The sequence below is a fragment of the Agelaius tricolor genome, unplaced genomic scaffold (assembly GCF_023055355.1).
Source record: "Agelaius tricolor isolate 1412-34295 unplaced genomic scaffold, bAgeTri1.0.p SCAF_4, whole genome shotgun sequence".
Lineage (NCBI taxonomy): Eukaryota > Metazoa > Chordata > Aves > Passeriformes > Icteridae > Agelaius > Agelaius tricolor.
This window is the reverse complement of record NW_027269264.1, coordinates 43,117,909-43,144,156: the sequence shown is the minus strand read 5'-3', so window position 1 is coordinate 43,144,156 and position 26,248 is coordinate 43,117,909. Positions and strand designations below refer to the sequence as shown.

The window sequence follows — 26,248 nt, the reverse complement described above, 5'->3', positions numbered from 1 at the left end:
AGATGCAACACTAGATGTATTCTGTATGTCCAAATTACAATCTAGGAGGAATCTAGGCCAGATACACTGTGTGCATTTAAAAAGGAATTACTTGGATTTTATCTTTGGGAATTTCCATCTAGAAGGTTACAGATCTAAGTAAAGACAGTTGGGTAATCAAGCCAATGTGCAGTCTAGGTCGAAAGATCTGAGGGTATGGAGAAGTAAGTAAATTTAAAAAAAAAAATTACAAAAGAGGGAGTTTGATTTTGTTTCTCTATGACACCAGGCATCAGATCACAATCACTTTATGGTTGCATTTATTGAAATTATTTCTAAGTACACATATCAATTCATACTATTCATAACTACCATCCTCATTATGTGATATATATCAAACAAACAGGGTATTTCCATTTGCTTAAGTAATGGAATACTTACTAATAAGTAATAATAATATACCATTAAGTAATACAAGGGAACAGTTGTGAGCACAGAATATAAAATCAGAATGTAAAATAAGGCAAGTGTGAAAAAAGCATTAGGCTAAGTAGTCTTTTACTAGACAAACAGATTTTGCTGTCAAGTTTCAGAGGAAACTTTAAACAAATATATTGTGAAAGAAAAAAACAAAATTAACCATGGTAAACAAACATCTTCCTTCAAGGCACTGTTAATTTTTAGTATCTATCCGAAAATAATTCAGCAAATTAGTTGATAGAAATATCATAAGTAATAAAAAAACCACAAAATCTCTTTGGTTAAATATAAAGCTGAACACAAAAACAAAGCAGATGAAGTTTCTGTAAGGAAGTTTTTGGGCAGAATTTTGGGTATGACAGAACATTATACAACTAGATACGTGAACTCAATTGCCAACAGTAAATTTTGACAAATCAACACCTTCCATTAGAAGTTGTTAAGTCTGGAACTTGGTGGTTTGTTTTTTCACAAAGAATTATGCACATTCTAGCATAATGAAGTAAACAAGACTACAAAAATGTTAAACTAGCAGAGAAGTATTTTCTAAGCATGTAACTTCTAGTTCTCTTATATCTCATTTAGCTTTGTGCTTTCATCTGTCCAAGCATTCAGCAATGGCAGATTGTTTTCAGCTGCTGTACAGAACTTCCTACACAGTCTGAGTGGTACAACTGAAAATGTGTTTTCTCCTACAGATTTGCATTCAGTCTTCCCTGTACATGTCTAATTGTAAGTCATCTCAGCTTCTGCTGTCTGTCCCTCAGGACCTTACACACCACCAAAATGCCGTTCCTTCCCAAGTCCCTCAAATGTCCTCATCTGGTTGCTTCCTCACTATCCACACCTTCCTGTTTCAGGGTAGCTTCCAGCTAGAACTGAATCATCATGCAGCTAACTGTGGTCAGACAACACGTGCTGGGTAGCTCAACACTTAGGATGCCATGCATCTCAAAAACCTCCCCTGCCCTTAACGTGCCAATCAGTTTCTTTTCAATTTTCATTGCTCAGCAGTCAACTATTCAAAGGTTCTGAGGCACAATTAAAAGGCAGAATATAAATCTAACTTTTTCTGGCTGACAAAGAGTAAGAGGCACAGAGATGCTGATTCTAGTAGCAACATCAGTACTGATGAGCTGTCCCTCTATTCCCCAGGATGATGAGAGTTGAAGGAACCACAGCTAATCAATTTTGCTGAACAACTGCAGGGTAATGCTTAGGTCTCCATACCAAAGAAATATTAATGCAGTTCTATTTGAACCCCCATCTTCACTAGGAATTTGGTCTCACAGCTATTTGTGTCTACTTTGGACTTACGGGCAGGAAGAATTTGCAGTGTAGCAGCTTGAAGTGTTAGGAAACAGGCCTTCAGGATTCTTTTGCAGATTTCAACCTTTTCCACTCTGAAACTGGTAAGGTTTTTGCTGGTCTAAAATCCAGTAAAATATCTCCTCTTGCAAGAAAAGGTTTTAATCTTGGAAGACAAAATTTGCCTAACAGTTGTAGTTAAGATTCAGTCTACCAATGTAAGCCTGTTGTTAATGTTTTATGTTTTGTTATTAAAACTAATTTTGTGGATCCTTACACTTAGCTCCAACTGCTGTTTGAAAGAGTTTTCACAATTGTTTTGGATCTTATTTGGTACCTCCTGGCTTGAATGAAGTAAAAAAAAAAAAAATCACTGCCTAGTGTTTTAAGGTTTTTTAAAGTTATGAAGTTTTGTTCCATTCAATGCTAAGATCATAAAGAACTACAGTGGGAATGTTTTGAACATACGCAACACATACTTCTCAAAAGATAAATTTCAAGATTTCCAGAGCTTCTGGAGCAATTGGAGCAAGAAAGCAGAGGTTATGCCATTGAAGTTGACCATTAATTATGCCAATTACTTAATATTTACCATTTAATATTATTTGTTCTTTCCCTCCATAGGGCAGCCGAAAAGGATTTAAACCTAAGAGAACATGCATAGAGTAAAACCTCTTATGATGAAAAACTACTCAGCAACCTAAAAATAAACACCAAACTCCTTAGAAAAAGCAAGGAGAACATGCTAGAGGCAGGTCCAGGCAAAGCCATAGTTTCAACAGCCAGTCTGACCAAGCTTATATAGTCCTAAAAGATCTAAGATGCGCTCCTTCTAAAATCCATGCTTAATCTAGGTTTTCCCTGCTAATGTCAAAAAATTATCTTTCTGTATAACTTGCCTATGTTAGCCAAGACTTTACAGCCCAACTGCAAGATCAGGTAGGAATGCTAAATGAAGGCAGAAAGATTGACATTTTTTGATTAACTGGCAGGTTTTTTTTTTTCCAGACAGTATCTAGCCTCATTCCATTGCAAAATATACTAATACTACTTTATTCAGAATGTAATTCTTAGCTCTCTAAAGTAAGACTATCTTTTTTACTATTTAACTGCCTACAGGAAACAAATTACTACAAACTCTGAAATGTGCAAAAAAATTTACAAATGTTTACCAGAAGTAAACATTTTAAAACTGCCCACATTTACTTGCTGCAATAAAAATATCAATTATATCAATGAGAAATTCATATAAAAAACTGTAGATACATTCTGGTTCTAATAGTGAATAAAAACTCCAAGGCAAAATACAATAAACACAGTATCTAAGTAAGGGGAATCTTTATCAGTGTCCACTCCTTACAGTCAATCACCCAATACTTTTATAATTCTCATTGTGTTGTATTTGGACCTTAACTTGTACTTCTTGAAACTGGAAAATAAATTATGAAACCAAAAATGTGTATGTCAGACTGGATTTTATCTCCTATTTCCAACAAAACAGCCAGTGCTAGGATTTCTGGTATTTTTCAAACCCCTAAGAATGGTAAAATAGGAAAAAATCATTGAAGGAAATTAAATTTGGTTTATCTATTTTTTTCTACCTTCCTTTATGTTCAAAGAAAAATGACCAGTACAAAGAAGTTCTGTGTATTTTTTTTTCTTCTTTCTTTTTCTTCTTTCTTTTTTTTCTTCTTTCACTTTATTATGGAGTCTGCAAGTGCTGCCTTTTTCCTTACATTTTTATGGAGAAATGATATTTTTCTGAAGACTTCTTCTCAGAATTGAAGCTTTAATTATTTCAAGCAAAGACAACTGATGCAACCAACTGCCTTCTTATTAGCTAAACATTTTCAATTGCTGAATGCATAATGTAACTAAACAGTATTATGGCAACACACTCCTCTAAAGTGATACTGTAAGTCATTAACAGCAGTGTTATTTTTTTTGTGTAAAAGTAGTAATGGTATGTATTCATGCTGCTTCATCCTATTATCCTGAAAATTTTATCTGCTCAAGACCCACTCTGTGCTTTGCAAGGAATGTAAGAAACAACAGCTTGCTGAAAGAAGCAGAAGTACCAACAGACAGTGAGACAGAGTATGATCAATAGCTTATATAGGTATATTCCTGAAAATTCAGCACTCCATATAAATTATAATAACCAAACTGATTTTGCAGCCCCAGAGAGTGCAGTAAGTTTTTCAAGCATAAGGAATTATTGCAGTTTTAGTCTGAGAAGGTACTGTATCCCCAATATTTCTTTCATCAAGTCTGAAATATCTGAGCTGTATGGTATCTAAATGTTTAGCCTATTGAGGACTACAATACAGTAGAACTAAGAATGAAGCTAAGATAAATTAGAACGAAGACATTTTACTGTTCAGAGTAAATTGCAACTCTCTCAATGTTTCATTTAAGTCCTGATAAAGATTCCCCTTTCACCATTTCTTTGGTAAAAACAGCTGCATCACATTTGCTTCATCAGCTAGTAAAAGGCATTTTCTTTGGTGGAAATACTTTTTTGATTGTACATATCCACTTTTATAACATTCAGATAATATGCCCACTCTATATTAACCATTTTTTCAGTGAATACAATACTAGCTCCAATTTGGGAGATAAAAATCAAACAGATCAATCGTAAACCAACAGCAAGCCTAATCACATAAAAAACGCCCTGCTAGTAGTAAAATTTTACAGCAAAACATCTAAATACAATATATCATATTATCATCAGTATAAAATGAGTAATTTCAGAGCTATTTTAAAAATATCTTGTTTCTCAAATGTAGAGGATTTTACTTCAAAATATAGTGAATGTTTAAGTAGCTGCATACATCTTCTGTAGCTTTGTGATGATTTCCACTTCTATTGGCTTAAATCTCCTGCAATAAATAAGAATAAACACATTTCATTATAATAGAAATTCTGTTATTTTGCTGCTTAGCATTTTCCCATATTGTTTGAAAATAAACTTAATTCTAATCAATACATCCATTTTTTTGCAATGGTCCAATGGACCACTGCAGAATTGTTTAGGTTAGAAAAGACCTCTACGACATCAAGTCCAACCATTAAGTCAGCACCACCATATCTAGCAGAAATCCAGAAACCTAAGTGCCACATCCACACACCTTCTGAGCATGGTTGAGGATTCCATCACTTCCCTGGGCAACCTGTTCCCGTGCCTGACCACCCTGTCAGTGAATAAAGCTTTCCTAATACCAAACTAAACCTCCCCTGATACAACTTTGTATTTCCTTCTGTACCACCACTTGTTACTTGAATGAACAGAGTCATCCCCACCTTGCTACAACCTATTTTCAAGGAGTTATAGAGAGCAACTGGAATTTATCATTTAAAGACATTAAAACTTTTGACACTGTATATGAAGACAAAGCAGGTGATTCTCAGAGAAGAACCCTTATTTATTGACTGACTGCTATGTGTCAAAAGAACTTTGTAAGAATAGAACCTCAAATTCCAACATAAGAGAAATTCTTGTGTGCTGGTTTTGACTGGAATAATTTTTTTCCCAGCACATGCTATAGGGCTAGGTTTGGATTTATGTTGAAAACAGCGTTGATAGCAGAGTTATGTTTTAGGTATTGCTCTTAGGTGCTTACACCGTCACAAGGCCTTGTCCTCTCCCTCACCAGCAAGGAGGCTGGGGAATACAAGGAGTTGGGAAGTGACACAGCCAGAGCACCTGCCCCCAGCTGACCACAGAGATTCTCCATGCCATAGGGCATCATGCTCAGCAGGTAAAGCTGGGGGAAGAGAGAGAAATGGGGAAGGGACAGACATTCTGAGCCACAGCACTAGTTTTCCTGATTAACCCAAGCAGCTATTACACATGCTCAAACATGATGAAGCCCTTCTTTCCTGGAGACAGATGAACACCTGCCTGCCCATGAGAAAGAATTCATTCACTCTTTCTTTTGTTTCTGTGTTCAGCTTTTGTTTTCTTCTGTCAAGATGTCTGTATCGCAGCCCCTAAGCTCATCCATTTTTACTCATCTGAGTCTTCCCCCATCCCACCAGAGAGTAAAGGCAAGTGGCTGCATGGGGTTAAACTGCCAGCAGGGATTAAACCTAAGAGGAACAGAGACCATATAATCTTGGAAATCATTTGTTCTGGATAATTTTCTGAGCTGTAACTCTCTTTATGTGAGCTCTACCTGACATGTTTCCTTCTGTTCTTTGGTAGGGCAACAATCTTTACTCAGGTAGATGGCTTCTGGTAAGGATGAACCAGCAGCCACATGAATGCAAAGTCATTCACACATCTCTTCTACAGATCAGAGGTTGAGGTGCCAGATACAGAAGAGAAACAAGTGTGCGTAGGACTGGTCCTCAACTGACAGACTGCTCGGACAAGCACTTCCAGATGGTGGAAGTAGAAACAGCCTACGATCAGACTGTGAAGAGGGCAGAGAATCAGGAAATTCATTATATAGCTTCATAGCACTACACATTGGAGGCCTGTGAGCCTACCAGGGCGTGCCCTAGAAGAGTACATCATAGGCTCTGGGAATCCCCCCCAAGTTAGGGTGAGAAGAAAGGAATGATGGGAGCAATTATGCAGATTAAGTTATTCCATATAAGGTTATATTATGAAGCTTGCTTTCTGATTGGTTAGTCTTGTGTTCTATATAAGGTATGGTTTCCATTTCTCTTTATTCATTGGTTCCCTGCCCTCTATATTTGTGCTTGCCTCATTTTATGGTCTTCTGAAGTAGCTCCCTACAGCGTACAGCTTATGTTTTTGCTGTGCATTTATTGTTAGCAGGCCTTTTATTTTTCCTTTATTAAACTTTGATTTTTGAGCACTCTAGTCGTACTTGTCCCTGTTTTATTTACTGCCACATTCATGGCCAATCCTGTCCTGGGGTTGCACCTGCTGCCAGCAATGAGGGTTTGTCCAGTGCGCGTGATGCAATGTACTCACAGGCTGGCTCCTTATTCTGCAACTACAGCTTGTAGTTGTACTACAACTCACAGGCTGGTTCCTTATTCTACAACTAGTCCTTTCAATCACTATCTATTAAGCCAAGTCTTCCTTCCCAGACTCCTCTAGATCTCTCCAGAACTTTCATATTTGGCACGCGCTATTACAGAGGACCCTTCCTTCATAAACTCGCTCAACACCCAAAATACAGCTGGAAAAGTGGGATTTTGAATACAGCAGTACCTCTTACGCATTTCAGCACCTACGCTGGCATTCATGATCAGGTCAAGCAGGTTAACCTGCATCCCATTTTAAAGACTGCATGGGCTAACAGAGCTAGTAAATCACAATGACAATGACAACACAATTGAGTTAAAATGATTTGGACTTATTTCTTATTCAACTGTTTCTTACTTCACCTAAGCAATGATTTAATTACTATGCTGCTCCCGCATTAAAAAAAAGGACTGGGATGGCAAAGTGGACTTCTTTGTCCTAGAATTAGGCTGCTCAAGAGAAAAATAAACTCTGGTCTCTCATCTCTTACTTACCTTTAAAGGAACCTTCCCTCTCTGCACAGAACTACTTGCCTTTCTCAGTTACGTTGTCTTCTGATTTACTACAAGAAAAAAGGGTGAATTCCAAAAGTGAACAGTAAGACAGCACAATCATTCCCAGTCTCCTTCTAGAACAACTGCAACTAGCTATTATGCTGTGCATCACAAAAGAGACTTGAATTAAAAGTTCTCTTGCTAAAAAAAAGTTTGTGATTCACTAGGCTCCCACTTAAATACACTGCTGGATGTGACATTTAATTATAGCCTCATCAACCAAATACAGCTGTATTAGTCATCCCCTGACAAAACAGACCAGACGTGTTCCTTTGGAGCCACTCTCTGGTACACAAATCCATCTTCTAAACAGCCAGAGTTGAAATAGCTTTCAGTTCTTGAGTCAGGGAAGTACATAGTTAAATAAATTTTCCTCATATGTGTTTATATAAGAATTACACAATAAAGATTAAGCAGCTGTAGAGAACTACATCCCACATTGAAAAAACATTATTTTAGTGAACTATTCTGTGTTACCATCCTAGTATTTTCAGCATGTTTATGAGAAGCAGGCTGTGCAATAAAGACAATTTTTCAATTTTCAACTCAAGACATATCCCCAAACATTCAGCAGCATAATATAATACTATATTCACTATATTCCCAAGACATACTCCCACTTTATATTGTAATTTAATTAGAGCTTTAAGTCTGTTCAGATGAGTGGAAAATAACCAAAATATATTTTCAGCACTTAAAAAAGGAATGAGAAAGTGAATACAACACAGAAAAACAAAGACTGTTGCAGAAAAAAAAAAAAAAAATCAAAGCAGGAAAGAGATGAAAGGGTCAGAAGAAAAGGGGAGACAAACACAGATGGAGAAAAGGGAGCAAGATGACAAAAACTAGAGTAGACTGGACACATCTAAAATGACCTGTTGGGCAACTTTCCTCTTTTAAGAGGTAAACAGGTTTAATAAGGGAACCAGGCTTCAGGGGACAGGCAGAGAGACAAGTATAGCGTACTTAAGCAAGCAAGCCCCAAGAAATACATAATCCTAAGGACAGGGGAGCCAGCATGGGAGCACAGACCCTGGAACTGCAGAACTGCAGCAGAAGTGCCTACACCTGCAGCAGCGCAGCCCAGGAAGCCCAAACTCCCACCACAGTGTGAATCACCTGAGAGGTTGGAATTAGCCCCCAAAACAGCCAAACATGCCAGCTCCCAAGATGCCAGCAACTACAGGCTTAGATATGAGAATCAGTGCTTTGACCACGTGCAAAGTAGAAAAATGTATGTTAACATGGACAAATACACTACTTTGGGGAAGAAAAAAACTGCCCAAACAAAAAACAAAACAACAACAACAAAAAAACCCCAAAAAATCCACCAAAACCAGGGCCACTTCTGATACACTTTCACCTGGAAATTATTTCCTTGCAGTTATAGTCTTCTAGAATGAGCTTATAATGAGGACACATAGTGCTCTCACAAAAAGAAACAACAAAAATCCAAAACCAACACAAAACAAACTAACAAAAAAACACCACCCAAAAAAAAGTAATTTCAGAATCAACTTCCAGGTAGAAAATAAGTGTTCTGCTCACTCTGGAATTAGGAATTCTTAAGGAAAAGAATAAATCGTTCTTTCACATTGACCACCACCCCCCCTTGCCAATGGGATCAACAACAACGTATAATTTTGTACAACACAAATACACATAAGAATAAATATTGAACCATAGTATAGGAACTTTTTTGCTTACAGTTGCTCAATTTGGTCAAACTCTTTTTCACCTCCTGCAGAACAAAAGAAGCACTATATAGAAGTATCCATTTAATAAACAATAAAAAACTTCTTGTTTAGTACATTTAGTAACTGTTTAATCAGAACAAGATGTTATTTTTTTATTTTGTTAGTTTTCTTAAATATTTATTTCAAATTACCTTGATTATCTATTCAAGGGAATCACCTCCAAGGTAGTGAAAAAGCTTATTCTGATAAGGTTCTATTAGTCTGATTTTAAAACAAATCATCTTTTATATATATAGGTTTATACATTTCTGTATTTCAAAATATAGGTAACATGCATTTATGTCTGTATTATTAGACAGATGCATTTCTCCTTCTTACTAAATGTCTTTAAAGCAACTTCTATCAAGGCTACCAAGAATTGATTACATTTCTAAGCATTCTCCCAAAAATTACAGCCTCAAAATTCTCTTGTATTGTAAGGGAAAAAAAACCCCAGGACTATCAAAACTGTTATGGATAAGTATTGCTTAGTGAAAGCTCTTTTAATTGCAGTGTTTTAGATGAAAGCATTTTCAGCAATACAGATGTGAAAATAAATGACTTAACTTCATATATCCTGCACTATAGGTCTTACTTTTCTACCTTTGGCTGTAATTTCAACAGAAAGCTAGAAATTAATTTAAAAAACCCAAACCAACCAACCAAAAACTCCCCCACCAAAACTTACCTTTTGCCTTCTTTTTTGAATACACCTCGTAGAGGCCAATGGTAGTTACAAGAATAGCAACTTCAGCCACAACTGCTATAAAGGGTTTGAGAGGTTCTGCGATGGACAGAACTTTAACTTTAAACCTTGCTTTACTGGGCCCTAATTCAAAAGCAGCTTCACACCAATATACGCCAGAATCTGCCGCAGTGAGCCTGTGTATCTCCAAACGGCTTGTACTGCCAGATGGGGTCAGAATTTCATACTTGTCCGCAGGCAAAATCTTATCCACAGGAACCTAAAAAAATACATTGCAAGTCTTGATAATGTAATGAGGAGGTACTTAATCAAACAGTATCATCAACATTCAGTTCTGTATAGATACATGCAATGAGTTAGGAACAAAAGGCATTAATGAAGCACAATTACCCCACATTAAAGGGAAGAGTTTATTTTAGCTGGACACCCTTAATTCCTTCTAAACTCACTGGAAGAAAATACAAAGTTTCAGTGGGGAAACTGTCTGACCTGTTTTAGTTTATTTAAGATGAGATAAAAGGCACCTTTGGCTCTATTGACTCTCCAATGACAAAGGCATCCTTGGCTGCCAGATCTAATGCATGGGTTTCACCACAGCACAAAACATGCACTTTCAGGAAGAGAGAGCTCTCCTTCACCAGGAAATATACTGATACTCTTAAAAAGGTCAGTGCTAGTCTCCAGCCATATTAAGGAGACAGATCTCTTCACCTTCTCTCAGGTGACAGTGCTGGCCTCAGAAGAAGGCTAAAAGAAAGTGTTTTAGGAAGCTGTACTTTCTAGATAGGTCATAAGGTGAAGAAATAGAATTACTTGTACATGGAGGAAGTAAAGGGTCCTACAACATCTTACATGTCCTGCCGTAAGATTATTTTTGGATCCAGTAGCAAGATTTGAGTAGTACAACTAGTAAAAATACAGTAAAAACAAGTCTCTCAAGACTCACCTTATTTGGGAGTATGGCAGGGCCTTTTTCAAAAAGAAACATACAAACCAGATCAAAAAACCACATCTCTGTAACAATGAATACTTGCAAATATTACAGATTTTTTTTTTTCCTTTTCCATAAAGATTTCTGCTAAAGTTAATGGAAATGGAATTTTTAGAGCTTGCAGTGAAGCATGAAGTAGCTGTACATTTTTTTTTTGTTTTGCTTGCCCAACAGAGGGAGATCTTACCAGCTCGGTTCCATTGGTCATATACCAGCTCCAACCCTTGGCATGATACTCAGTTTTACAAACCATTACACCTGTATCTCCTATATAAGTGATTATGGGTTTTTCTCTTCCATCAATGGGTGGTACTAAGAATAAGGAGAAAAAAAAAATCCAAGTGAGAGATACAGATTTTCATTAGTATTACAAAGAATATATTTAGGTATTCATTTATAGTACTCCATTCACTTTTTCTACTTAAAGCCCTCATGATTCTATCATTTATGACATGAGAAGTTATTTTGGGCAGATATGTCATCCATGCAGAAGACAAGTAGAATCCTGTTTTCAGTTGCTGTGTGATCTTGTGAAGTTGCCAATTAATACCAAACGTCAAGTGAAAAAAAAAATAAGACTGTGATTTCTACTCTTGCCCATTTCCTCCTTCCCTTCCTTGGCAGCTGCAAGCAACATGCTTCAGTTCTAGTACACTAGAAACAAATGTATAATTTTCCTGCAATTTCACTCTTTCTGCAGAAACTGCTAGAAGTCTATTTCAGCCACAATTAGACTACATAATGGTATCTGACAAGTTGTACATAGAGAGAATGTTTCTGTAACTGAGAAAAATATGCAGATTTATAGAGATTTGTAGTTAAATATTTTCTGAGCTGAAGCAATGACTTTTGGGTGCATGCCAATAAAAAGGACTTTTGGTCCAATCTTACTGAGGACAGAATACAGTCAACAAGAAACAAGACATCAGTCTAACTTTAGAGCTACTTGTCCTAGCCATTGTCACTGCTTGTGCCCCACAAACTTCCAAAAACATGTGCCCAGAAAGGCTACTGAATATATTAAGACTTCCTACAGATACTGTTAAGAGCTTAGCAAATGCATTGTACTGAAGTATCTATTTCCACTTCCTTCCCCTCTTCATTAGGACGTTTACCAACAGGCCTTCCACAGATCCACTCATTTGAAATTTTACTTCAAGTTTCTTTTCCTGTACTTTTTAAGTACAGATCCAGTACATACTTCAGATTTATGGATCACACTAGACTAAATAGGCCAAGTATTAGCTTTCGGCAGTTATGATGAACAATTTGATACAAGCTAAGATTTTTCTCGTCCTCACCCCTTCTTGACTGGTGAACACAAATTATTTTTTCCCAAAGAAGTCTGCTTCTCATGTGTATTCAAACTTATGTTTCCTATACAGAAATAGCTATGAAACCAATTTGTTAATAAGAACACTGTTTTCAGTCTCAGAATTTGCTGCATCATACATCAAGACTCTTGACTAGTGAAGTTCTCTCAATGTGTATATTTCAATCATTAAACACTCTAATTTTAAAGAGTACTGGCAGTGTATCTTCTCTGCTGCCATTAAAAGGGATGACCTCACTAATTACTGCTGCAATCTCCCTTCCAATTTAGAGTAGAAGGTCGGGATAAAAAAACCCCTGTATAGCCAGCACAACAACCTTACGTGGCAGTCAAAGAGATTTAGCCACACTGGTGAGTGACCAAGGTCAGCTGTAAGCATTCCAGCAACATATGTGACCACATTAGCCATGATTAAGGATATGACTATACATTTCAAATTCTGGGATCTGGCTCTGTAACAGCTAATCCCTGAATGCATGCAAGGCTTGTGACAGGTATTTTTGCAAGTGGTTTACACACCAAATTTCATGACAAAATACTTCTGCTGCACACACAAAGCCAACTTTTGAAGAAACAAACATACAGGTGTCAGCACCAGCACGTACACAAGTCAGATATCCACACAGTGTTAAAAAACAGAGCTATTTCATGGTGCCCATACCTCAAGTGCTGCTTTAAGGATCAACAAATGGCAAATAATTTAATCTATTCTACCCTTTAGATGCTAGCAGTACTTCACAATATTTTGTAATACCCATTAATATCCTCTGTGTTCATTAACTTGAACTTTCTGTAAATATCTCATTGTTTTCTGCAAACCTGAGTAAAAAAACTCCTCAAAATCTGAGGGGTTATGCCAGGCCAGGAATCGGGGGGGAAGGAGAGGTAACACATGCAAATCCCTGACTGCCTTGTGGAAAAGATATTGCAGTTAGTTACAGCAGTGATGACTTAAGCCACTGAGTCTATACCAACACATTACTCATCTTTCAGTTTGAAAATTGTTCTCCCTGCATTATTGACTGGAAGATTCAAGGACTTCTCTTTCCCATTTCCTTCACTCTTGCCTTGATCTTGAAAGCATTAGGCCAGTACGTTTTATGGCATCAGAAGTGGCAGCATTCAACCATCAGGCAGCAATTCTCTCGTCTTCTTATAATAAATCAACCAGTCCTATGCACTGTTCTGGAAAAGATGACTTTCCGATTGAGTCATTGCTGCCCTTACTGTAATAGCTATCGTGTACTTTAAAAAAAATTTTCTGTAAAAAATTCTCCTTTGACTTTTTTCCATCTACATTGACTTGGTTAGCTATTTGACTAAACCTTACCCACATGCTGACAAGAAAAACACATAATTATTTTTTAGAGATTAAAAGGCCTGAATAAACTACAACCTTGTCCTTATTCAGCACTGCAATATAGTCTCTCCTGGCTGAAGGTCTGAAAGCAGGTATCAATGTCTGATATTTGAACCCACGTGAGTTTCCTCAAGTCCTATTACTGGATATCCCACTGAACAAAGGCAGCTTGCAGCTTCATAATTAGGGAGATCCACTGCTTAATTTAGCTAAGGTTAGGTAATGATTTAAATAGTTAGGTTTTCTCAGAGCCTGTTTATGGAAAATGTCTCTATATCCACCTTTACAGATGCTTGCCTTGCTCTTTGCAAAATATGGATGGTAGGAATAGAGAAAGTATTAACTCCCATTAGAGATATTCATAAGTTCAGCAGCTTGTATTATCATTTCCACATATCTTCATGCATCTGAATTTCACCTACTAGTTCCAGGGTAACATTATTGGAGAAAAAAAAAAAACAGAAAGAAGGGCACTCATACTGCTCAACGAAGTACACTTATTGTTCATCTAAGTACTATTCTTATAGTATTACAGAATAAAAGCCCTAAAGCAATAATGTAGTGTTTCAGAAATACAAATAAAATTTTAAAAATCCTGCCTCCATTTTACCAATCACTGCTTCACTTTTAACACCTAACCTCAGACTCAAATTTCAAATTATTGGCTCTTTTTGAAGAAATTTATCTGAGACACCATCCTGTAATCTCATGCCCCAGAAAGTGAAGTGCATTCACATCTGGAGAGGGAAGGGGAAACCAGTTAGTCAAGAAGGGTAAAAAATAGACTTGTATGCTCTTTTGGTTATTAGAATTTTTTTAAAGGCTTTTAGTTTTTGGCTCAAAATTCTTCAATCCATGCTAGAGAAATTACTTCAATAGTTATTCTCACTTAGCCTCAATGTATTAGCCATTACTTATCAAATTATGTTGCAATTTCCATACTGTCCAGAAAGAATATTAATACAGCTTTGCAGTAGTCAGCTGAACAAAAATGTTAAATAAACACAAATCAATTAAATTACCATGCAAATGAAAGGTAGCACTGATTTCTTTTTCAGCCTTCAGAAAACAGGTGTAACTTCCCAGCTCGCTGCTCCCTGAGATGGTCACTCTTAACAACAACAAAAAAAAACCAAAAAAACACACAAATTTTTGTTGCACTGCAAGTGACTGCTAATTAGCATTCCAGAGAAAACAGTAAGAATTAGTAATGGAGCAGAGAAGATAGTACCACGATGTTTTTAAGAGAATATAAGAGCACAAGCACACTTTGGATCATAAACAACATTTTCACCCTTCATGCTGACAGAAGGACACCTTTAAGCAGCATTATCTACAAATTACTGAGTTAGGATATGCTTCTTAGTTCACATGGTGAACCCATGTCTATGTGGGCTTCAGGAAGAACAAACCATTTAAGCAATCTCTTCAACACTAAATAAATAGGTTTAAAGAGCTTTCATCTAATGAAGTCTAGCATCTTCTCCACTGGCAAACTATACATTTTACTGTCGCTTTGAAAAAGATTTATGTGTCTGTGTATATGGACTATTAAGAAAGTGACAGTTATATTATCATATTTTCTACAGAAAAAGAATAAATAGATAACAATAGATGAAGATAGATAATAGATTATAATAGATAACTAATAGACAATAATAGATTAAAAGAAATTTTATTTAAGTATTACTGCTCTTAAAGCTATACAGAAATCAAATGGAGACCAGTCAGTTAAAACGTGTAATTGGACTAATTCTAAAGAACAATAAATTGTATTGATTATAGAAAGGCTTCTATATTTCTGAGTTTCTGTAGAGGTGTGAACGACTTAAGGAAACCTTAAAAATATCTTTACTGGAAATCTCACTTCTACCTCTTGTTACCTATGAAGGAAAGAAAATGACCACTGATGCAATGTAGACTCTTGCAAAGTAGCAATGACGTGGGAAAAGAGCATGTGGAAAATGAGGGAGAGGAAAGAGAAATTGCTAAAATACTTTGATCTCAGACTGATTATTTCACTTACTGAACAGACTTACTAGACTTTAAGGAACTGCTTCATTATTCTATGTTCTTTTTTAAAAACAAATTATGTGCACTAGAAGAAAAATAGGAGCTCATCTTCCAGGCTTGAGGTGCCTGCAGTCCTTCTCCTTTCTGACAGGAGATCATTCTCTGCATTTTTGATTGACCTCTGCATTTTTCCCTTTCCTAATACACATGTTACTAGTATTGGGCACTGTAGGTAAGATGGTAACTCATTAGAATCTGCAAATCACAATGTAAAGAACAGTACTTACTGGATGGTCCAGCTGTTCGGAGTTTTACTGGTGTGACTGATTGTTTCACTTCCCTTTTTCCATGTCACTTCAGGATTTTTCAAATTGGAATTCTCCTCTAATTTGCATGTAAGATCAACTTGAGTTGGACTGGCCAAAGAGATATTTTTTTCAGATGTACCTATAAGAAGTTTAAAAACAATTACTGAAAAAATACATTTCCTCATTCTAGGTAAAGGAACTTTAGAGACTGCATTTACATATGCAGGATTAGAGGTGGACACAGGTGCTCTTTATACTCTCCAGGGCAAAAAAGCCCCTGCAAAATCAGAGTTTCACAGCAATTTTTATAACTAATAACTGAGTTAAAATACATATCCCTTTACAAAATAACACACTCCAAATTTGTAGGTAAACTTCCTAGAGGGCTCTAATATAGAAGCATAAGTACTCATTTCACTGAGAGCAAGATAGACTTAAGCTTTTACATTATTTAATCCAAACCAAAAATATTAAGTATTCAATATATATATAAAAAATTATATTAATGTCAAGAAGAGTAAGACATAAGTATCTGTAACAATTTGGATCTTAGCCAGTTGCAGATTTTTATGATACTGTGAGATCACAGGTATATCCTATTGCTGGGGAAGCTATTGATAAAATCTGCAACCTTAATGCAGTTGGATCAGGCCTTTCATGCCTATAGTTACCCAAGCTGACATCAAATCCTCTTCAAACCCATTTAGGGCCACCTTTGCCTTCCTGGCAAGCGAGTGGAATCACAGTAGGAAAATATTACAGTACAATAGAAAAATCTGTCAGTTTTTTGCTTTTTATGAGTATAGGTTCATAAGCATAAAATAAACTATCAACAGCAAATATTTCTCTGATCCATAGAAACAGCCTCCTATAAGAGAACACTTTGGATGTTTTACCCATTAGTACTGCCTTTCTTTTTCATAACTGGCCTTTTCATTCATGCCTTCTGGATAGAAGTGTGGTTTGTCATCTAAATACTCCAAGAAAACGTATGCATGCCTCACTTCAATTCTAGACATACCCTGTAGTGTTCAGTGGTCAAAAAACTATAGGTGCATTGCACAGCTCACATTCCTTCCAGGAGAAAATGAAGTTTTAAGGTACAGCTCACTGACCTAGTAAAGAAAGTCATACATATGCAGCAGCAAAGTCTCACTGGAATGATAGCACGAGATCCAGAGTGAGTGAACCTTAATAGGTCTGGCAGAGACATGTACAACCTAAAGAACAGCATATTCAGAACTGCAAGTCCCAGCCAAAATAATTCAAATCTGTTGAACTGGAGATAAACTTAGAAGTGCAACACCTCAGTCTTCCATTGCAGAGCAACATCAATCACTGAAACTCATTTATTAGGGCAATTAGGCTGAATAAATATGAGCCAAGCATAACTCAGCTTGTTGAGGTTGTTTATGATTGTAATTTTACAACTGGAATTGGTTCCACAGCAGCAGAGGTTTCACAGTCAGCCTAGTTACACAAGCTGAAAACACTATCTGTCCCTTATGAAATAATTTTAAAATGTGAATGAACGAAACATAGAAACAGATGAGTTAAAGATCAACTAATAGCAAGACTGATGCCTGGGGCATCCCTGTACTAAGAGTGCAGATACAAGAACAGGTAACAGATAGTACTTTAAGTTTCCTGCTAGAAGAAAATACAGCATAAATGCTGCAAAATTACATCCTTAAAATATCACACTAGTACTTTGCAAATCTCCCAGAGATACTTCAGTTAGAACAGTTTCTTCAGCTATCCAAGAAATTAATTCTAGACTATTGTTTGCCAACTGGGAACTTCATATGTACTTTAGGAACAGGTTTACTTTTGCTGTTCTTCACACTTCAACTCCGGCAACGTTGCTAAGGTACCACCTGCTGTTCAGCAAGTACTCTAGTTTACGTGGTCTCTCCAAGTGGATTCACTAGTGCAAAAAACCTATTGTTTCAATTGATTTGGTGGAAGAGTTATGAATTAGTTTTAGTTTTAATAAAAGTAGGAATCTAATTCTCCACTGCAAAATAGTTATTACCAGAACAGAGAAATTAATAGTAACATAAATGTACTTACCTTTCACTGGGCCCATTACATGCTCACTGTGAACATTTTCACTTTATCAAGAACTTGCCATTCTAGATGCTTCTACAACTCATGTGAAAGTTTGTGCGTACTCACATTCAGTAGAAAAGAATTGGAAGACAAAAAGTAACACACTCACCAGGTAGGACTATCACATACTCTGAGAGATCACTGCTCAGCTTGTTTCCTGGTTTGAGCTCTTGCGTGACAGCATCTGGACGTAACAAGATTTGGGTGGAAACAAAGTTAAGTTATCCTAAATAAATAATGACACAAGCACACAATATGGTTTGGTAATCATTAGTTATAACAACCTTGAAAGGAGAAAACAGACCTTGTCAAGTGCTGACTACTGTGGCCATCCCTTTATAAACCTGTCTTAGCAGCCAGGGCTGTGGGGTTGCTGTTATAGCAATTATGCTGTTAGATAAAGGTTTCTAGCTTTATTATAATGTTGCAGTTGTGAATGTCAGTATCTAAAATGTCATCGCTGTTATACTCAAAAGCTTGACTCAAAAAGTCACCTATAGCTTACATACAGGACTACATCAATGTTTGAACAGTTCTTGAAAAAGTAATAAGCTTTAGAAAAATTTTAAAAACCCAAGCCAACCAACCAACACAACTCACTCAACAAAAAAAGCCCAGAACAACAGAATGCTGCCATTCCCAAAGCTTCTACAATCTAACAACACAGACAGGAAGTTAGAGGTAGACCATCTAATCTAAGTGCTAATTAATGAATTCAGAGGCAAGAACACCTTGTGGTCAACTACAAAATGGTCAAAGACTGTCACTGCTTCTCAAAACTTCTCATATAGAAGGCAATGCCCTTCTATAAAGAAAGAATACCAATATTAACCATCATATGGCTGACCTAATGATATTCTTCTCCTTTTGTTAGGAAAACCTACATATACAAGGTGTACGGTCACCAAACTTCCTTTTTGATGAGGCTGTGGATCACACACCCTTCAGAGAGTATGAGATCTTTTATAAAGATCTACAAAGCTTGATAAAGCAACTCTAAGCACAGTCTGTTCCCATCACTTGCTCTCATGCATTTCAAGAACACAGAAAGAAAGCAAATTAATAAGCTGCAGCTCTATTGTAGCCCAGCTACAATAATCTTCTTTTAAATAAGGTGATGAAAAGAAAGAAATAGATTTCACAACCACCCCAAAGATACATTAAATGCTTTATGCCACACATGCTTTTACATGCTTGGAAAGTATTTTTGTTGTCAAATATTTCCTAATGCATTGCAGAAATATATGAACAGTAGTTAGAGACTGATTCTGCCTAGTCACACAGCATTGTAAGAGAAAATTATTCTGGTTTTCATAGAAGGAAAGGGGCTTGATTACATCTGCTGTTCATGGATTGAAAAGATTCCTAATCACAATTGAGAAGATAGAGGAACTGGGCTACACTTTTAGCCTTCCCACTGAGAGATGCATTGGGTGGCAAAATTGACCACTATAAAGTTGAAAAAGCATCTCTAAAAGCCTACTTCTCATCAGAATGAATCCTTTTCTTCCCTTGCATAAAATACTGAACTCTCAGGTAAAGATCTTAAATGCATGCCTCTGAGCTACAGCTGAGAGGATCTGGCTGTGCTGAAGGAGGCCCCTGCTAGTGATTTGCATCTAAAGGTATAAGCAGAGGTACACCTGCCTTTTCAAGTTGTTGGCCAGTTTCAGAAAACTTCCTCTCAAGTTCACAGCACAAGGAATTCTGTGCCACTGGCAATCACCCTTCTCCTGGCTCGTTCCACCTGCATTTTCATACTTTCCCTCAAGCTTCCATCAGTTTAAGTAAAAATAAACCTGTATATTAAGGTGTTTTGTATGGAAGAACAGAACTTCAGGCTATTTCATTTGGTGTTGTTAACAGTAGGTTGTTGTCAATCTTAACTGATAGTACAAAATGGCCTTTTAAGCAGAGAAATCAAAGCTGTCTTTAGCAGTAGACAATAGTCCTGCTGGCTCTAGACATGAACAAAACAAGCCTTGATCTCTGCCCCATGGAGAAGTAAACTAGTCCAAGTGTTTACCCAGGAAATAACATCAAGGCTGAAAAGTTCTGGCAGATCTTAGCCTGCCTATGTGCAGAAACACTCAGACAGTTTGCCAGGGTTGTCACAGATCAGTTTATGTCAGTCCAGTACACACATCATTTTCACAGAAATCCCTCACAATGATACATTCAGAAGTCACCAGTGCTAGTTCATATGGTAGATCCAGCCAGAAAAAAACTAGACAGCCTTTAAAGTGTCTTGCAACAAACAGGATTTTCACAATGACTTTCCTCCTCAATTCACATATCAAATGAAAATATTCAGATGAGGTCATACAATATGAAACATTTTCTATATTTTATGTATGTATATGTGTGCTTATGTACATAGAGAGTTATTGAATCTATTAGCTGTTGCACTCCTAGTTCTCACATTGTGCTAAAAACCTCAGAAGATGAACACCAGATAAATACCATTATTTCATAAATAAACCCAACCTGTAGGTGAAATAACTTGCCAGAAATTGATTGAGTTCACATAGAAATATAATTTAGCTCATGTTTGACTTGCACTAATCAACATGAGCTTTGGGACAGTGCTGAAATTCTGATTCTCTGATCTTTATGGAGAAAGAAGTAGAACCAATAATCATTGGTTTCCTGTCCTGCCTGGAACTTATTCTCAGCTGCCTGTTAAAAATACAATTAATGTATAAGGGACAACAGACAGTTTTGACACAGCCATAATTAAGAAAGACGAAGCTAGCAGGCACAGTGATGCAAGGGTATTTTTTATACCTTTCACTAATACACAGGCATAAGGAGCTCCCATATTAAAAACTTAAGGCTATAACACAACCTCCCTGCAGTGGCACGAGCTGGGCACTGCCTGACCTCCAGGGTCATTGCCTGCTCTTAAGGCATATATTCCTAAGGGGAACAGGTCACAAAACTGGTAGTTGCATAGCTTTTTCCAGTTCTGGAGATACTTACGACACTCAAGCTCTTGCGGTGGCTTTAGAAGACCTGTGCTGTATCTACTTCTGCTTCTTCCAAAAAGTCACAATCTTATTTCAAGAGACTTAAGTGTGAAAATTTTGACTCTGTATGACAAACAAGTATCAACAGGAAAAAGGACTATAATTTTAAGTGTACTGAAATAAGACAATTACCAGATGATTCATGTCCAGTCACGGACATCTTAGTCACAGAATTCACCTGAGTCTGATTGGAATCTTGTGTTGTCATAGCTGGATCTAAAAGAAACAAAACAAAACATCAGAAAAAGTTTAAAGAAACTTTGAGTTAGAAAAAGCTACTTCAGGAAAATAATCCCAACAGAATGTCCTCACCTCAGCCTTTTTTCCCCCAAGTTCTGATCATACACATGAAAAAATTCACAAGAATTGTTTTTTGTTAGCTCACTTTAGGCAAGAGAAGATTAAAGAACTGAGGCAATATTTATTTGATCTCTAATTGCTGTATAGAGCTATTTTCTTGCAGTTAGCTTACCAGCTGGCAAAGCCACTCCTCAGAATGTTCCAGCAACTTTTTAAGCTGTACTCACATCCTTTTTGTTCATAGGCTTAAAACACCACTTATGCCACTGACATTGGTCAATTACTTTTAATATAGATTAGCAGATTTTCCAATAGAGTACAGACTTCATTACAACTTTAGAAATCTAGTGTGATGAACAAGCAATGAACATACCTCCTTTGGTTCCACTAGCACCACAGTAAACAAGAAAAAAGACATCTGTATCAAACAGTAATTTCAGCATCCCATACTAACAATTATTTCCAATTTTCCTCAGTACCACTGCAAATCTGATCCTACTCCTATAATACAGTTTTTACAAGAACCATTTAAGACTCTAGTCTGCTTTGTGTTCTTGACTGGAAAAAGAACAGCAACGCAAAAGGCAAAGGACTACTTGGTTAGTAGTCATGTCACTCTTTTAAGAAAATCAAGATATCTAGATGTTTTAGAAGAATGGAAGCATGTCCTCATTCCTTTATTCCCACCTTTGGGTGAGAGAGCTAGTATTTATTTTGTACTATCTTCACTGACAAAGGTATTCCAAGACATACTTTAGTGCCATAGCACTCAGAAACAGTGATTCAGCCACACAAGGAAAAGACATGTATCTTGCATTTGTAATTAAAGCCTTTGGCAGGGGGATGGAATTGGAATCATTAACTCTTCTGGATATCCAAGATAGCAACAAACACGCACAGATCACAGAACATTCTGAATTGGAAGGCAAGGCTCCAGTCTTAAGTGAACTCTTAAGTGAACAGTGAAAAGCTGCCTCACATTTTAAGTGCATTCAAACTTGAGAACCACATGCCTTCTGCAGAAGGTGAAGTCAGCACTGTGCCATTTCCTACAAATGAACATTACTAACACTCCTACCCCATTTCAGCACCAACAGGCATAGACCAACCCATAGATTCTCCACTGGCACCTCCAGCACACAGTTATTCCATCACAGCCATGGCTGGTTTACACCATTTGCTGTCTCAATCTGCCCATACTTCATACGTCAACCACTTTGGACTACGAGTAAAACACAGTAGTCAAAAGATATTATAAGAATTAAACATTAGTGGTTCTTAACAGCAACCCACTTTTTTATCAGTCCACTGGTCCCACAACCAGATTCTCCTTCCCAGCCCTTCAGTTAAGAGAAGAACTTTAAAGGTCTGTTCTGATGATGTGCTGGCTTATGAGCCAGATGCTAAAAAGACTGAGTCTTATTCTTTGCCTGACAGAGGTACTGAGCAGAGACAGCTATTATTTTTCTGATATTCATAGTACAACTGAAGAAAGATCTCCATGAATTTTTTTATCTGCAGCATCTTGAGACGTTCTAAGTCATGGATCACCTCCACATTAATTAAAATCCCTGAAGATGATAAATTTAGAAGGTGCCAGTGCCAAGCCGTACAGCAGCTCTGTTATCTCTCTGCAATGAAGGCAGATAACCTGCAATGTGGTTTGCATACTAACAGGGTTCTCATCTTGGCTTTCTTCCTTAATTGATGTAGAAAGTGAAAGAAGTCAAGTAGTGTTATTTTTGTCACCCCTGCTTATGTATCTTTTCACCTTACCTGTCCACACATCAAACTACACAGAACAGAGTTAACATTGCCCCACTCTCTTCCTCTCATATATACTTACTGAATAGCACTGAAGATCAGCATGGGCCAACACTGCACCTTTAGTGTCATCCAGCCAGGCAATGATGTAAGCAAGTCCCGTGGAGTAACTTCTCAAACTACTGAATCATGGCTGCATGCCTTAACCTATAGTAGTTCTGCACTAGATTTAACCAATAGTGTGGTAGCTTGTAGAGGTCTCTTTTCCTTGATTTTCATGCAGCAAGGAATAGGAAAGAGTATGATATAATGAATTTAGTTTTGTACACTACTTCTGCTTCATATGGCAGTTGGTATTTTGGGGCAAAAAAGTACTGATGTACCATGCTTACTATGGCCAGAGTAATTTCAGGCTTAATCTACTTGCTCTCTTCCAGCCAGAAAAGTAGCTGAGTAAGAAATGACTGAAATACAATTTGGTTTAATTTAACATCTTTATTTTACGGTTTAATTTAATATCAATAATATACTTTTTAAGATCACATGCATTCAGTAGCATCCAAAACCATCCACCAGAACCCTCCTCATGACCCAGACACATCATAGAATCAACATTAAGGCCTCCCAAATACCCTGATAAAAGCTGCTCCCTCAGGCCAAACCAGAAAAACCCAACTTGGAAGCAAAGTCCGTAAGGAATGAGGTGTGTTCTATACTCATAGCTCCTTGAATTCTTCAGGAGCAGGAACTGAGAGATTAAAGTGAGTAGTGGGACTGTTTGTCCTAAATCAATCTGACAGCACTTGCTGCAACTACACTAAAACAACCACAAACGTAACCCACACAATGCAGCAAGCTCTGAACAAGTGTTCTGACACTTGGTTAGAAAATACCCTTAAATCAATGCAAAATAAAAGCAATAGTTTAGATTTTTCCAAAACAAGTAACTAAACAGCTACATGACTAAGATAAGAATAACAAAATAAAGATCATCTTCAACATATTATCTCAAAATAAAAATCTAATAGGGCTTTCGGGGCATCTGCCTGACCAGCTTGCAGACCATGCAATTCACCTTTCCGCAACTCAGTCTGTCTGTGCAAGTGCTCCCTCTGCTTACTTTTACTGTAAGCATTTCTTTTGGATGAAGCACCCTCACATCTCCAAAACAAACACAATTTCTGGACTTCACTGGAAAACAATTTTAAGTTCTTCTTCCTTCATGCATCATGAACTTCCCTTTGCTGCAGCTGTGTAGAGAGCTCCTGTGCTCAACTAGCTTTATACACATTTAGTTAATAACCAAAGAGTAAACTACCATTTTTTCACTTAAATCATCAAAGAAGTCAGAGTATGATGCCTCCCTATCTAGTTCATACAGCTGTAAAAACATTTAATAGAAGTCTGGAAAACAACACCTTCACCCGATACAGATGAGAAGTCCTAAAGCTAGTGGCTCATTTCTGAAGTCTGCTCTAAATCACAATACTCCCCACTTTAGGAAGACGGTAGATTTGCGCAGTTTTTGGAAACACAAAGAAGGTTTTGCTGTTTGATTCACTTGTTTATTTGGTTTCTTCCCGTGAGAGGCTATCATTTCATTTCACCAATGGCTTTACATAAACTTAGAACTGCTTCAACCACCATTAGGTATGGGTTTGGGCATCAACAGCTATCAAAACTAACTATCTTATGGCAAAACATGCTAACTCACACATTCCTACAAATATCAGACCATTTACACTCAAAAAACTCCTCAATTAAGTAAACTGCTAGAAATGATGTCAAGTTCTGTGTGTACATACACATGTATTTTAAAGAACACTTAAGAACTACAAAGTAGATTTTGTCTATGTACATACTTAAATACTCATTTAAAACAAGACTTGAGAAGTACAAAGTGTGTTTCCTTTCATGTTATGTGAAACTACTAGAAATTTTAGAAAAGGTAACATCACCTAGGGAGCACTACTGGTCTTCTCGGTACTAGGAAGTGCACCAGAGGCAGGAAAAAACGTAACTGCTTGTATTTCACACACTGAAAATGCAGCTAAACCACAATGAATTCAGGTCACAGCATAGATGTTGACATACAAGTATGTATATGCTCACATACACAGGACAGAACTCTTGGCCATGCCAAGCCCTACTCCAAGAATCTCACCCTGGACAGCAAACACCAGCAATCTGGTAATTACGGCTATAATCATTTTCTACTAATCTGCAATGCCTCAAACATAAGAAAAAAATGACAGAAATCCACTAGTTTTAGGCATAAGATCGTATTTCCTGAGAAAGAACTGGCCTGCTCCTGAACTGCTGAAAGCCTCTCGAGTAGGAACGGGGCCCAGAAAGCTCAAGCTCCTCTTCCTTCATGGATTTTAAATGCTGTATTTAAAACACAAGAACAAACCCCAAGGAGAACCCCTCATAATCCACGAGGCACACTAACACCTTAGTAATGGAATGTATCGATCTGTCTGGGGGTGGGTTGGTTGTTTAGCGGTTTTTTTTTCATTTAAACGCTTTACTCAGTAAGAACGCGACAGAAACAAGACACAACACCACACCTTCCCAATCCTGCACCTGTGAGCCAATAAACCTTTCTGTAACTGAGGGAGAGGGTGCTGAGGCTACGGGACGGCTGATCACCGATACGGCTCTGCCCATCTGCGGCCGCCCACCGCTTCGGTGCTGGGGGACAGCGAGCGCGATCCCCGCTGTCCCAGGAGAAAGAACCCCCATCTCCTGAGGGAGACAGGCGCACCAGGAAGGGTCGGGGTCGCTAAGAAAAAGAAACGCCTCAGCCGCTCCCACAGGCAAGGCCGAGAGGCAGCTGCCGTGCCGAGGCAGCGCTACGTCCCCTGAGAGCCGGGGGGATGCTGCGGAGCAAGGAGGACCTTTGCTCCCAGGCGGTGCTCCGGCCCTCCCGACACGGAGGGCGGAGGGGACCCGGCCCGGGGAGAGTTTACATTTACCTGCAGGGTTCCCGCCTGAGAGGCTGGTGCAGAGCAGCAGCAGCAGCAGGCGCAGCAGCAGCAGGCGCACCAGGCAGCGCCCGGAGAAGGTGGCAGGCATGGTGCCCCCGCCGCGCTCCCCTGGCTCGGCCCGGAGCCGCACCCCGCGGGCTACACCACCTGTGGAAGCCTCAAGCAGGCCAGAGCGGCTCTGTAGGAGAGCCGGCTACTGCAGCAATGACGGGGGTCAAATGCAAAACAAAGCTGCTCCAAATTCACTGGGACAAAAAAAACAGGCCAAAAAAAAAAA

At 37.8% G+C, this 26,248-nt stretch overlaps 1 protein-coding gene across 1 annotated transcript; it reads right to left on the bottom strand.

The window, feature by feature from the left end:
* EMB (embigin) lies at positions 1-26,248 on the bottom strand. Its single transcript, XM_071425442.1, has 10 exons — positions 25,960-26,248; positions 21,050-21,133; positions 17,998-18,072; positions 15,756-15,915; positions 14,478-14,566; positions 10,950-11,074; positions 9,754-10,030; positions 9,037-9,070; positions 7,270-7,337; positions 1-4,652 (listed from the first exon to the last, which is right to left on the bottom strand). Exons 1-9 carry the CDS (start codon positions 26,057-26,059, stop codon positions 7,301-7,303), a joined length of 981 nt encoding a protein of 326 aa, XP_071281543.1. The 5' UTR covers positions 26,060-26,248; the 3' UTR covers positions 1-4,652; positions 7,270-7,300.

Excerpts from the sequence above, each read along its gene's own strand:
- EMB (XM_071425442.1), bottom strand. The coding sequence starts at position 26,059 with ATGCCTGCCACCTTCTCCGGGCGCTGCCTGGTGCGCCTGCTGCTGCTG. Across the intron at positions 14,567-15,755 it reads CCGAACAGCTGGACCATCCA|AGTGACCATCTCAGGGAGCA; the intron begins GTAAGTACTGTT and ends GTTGTTGTTAAG. Across the intron at positions 11,075-14,477 it reads TGCTACCTTTCATTTGCATG|TACCACCCATTGATGGAAGA; the intron begins GTAATTTAATTG and ends CCTTATTCTTAG.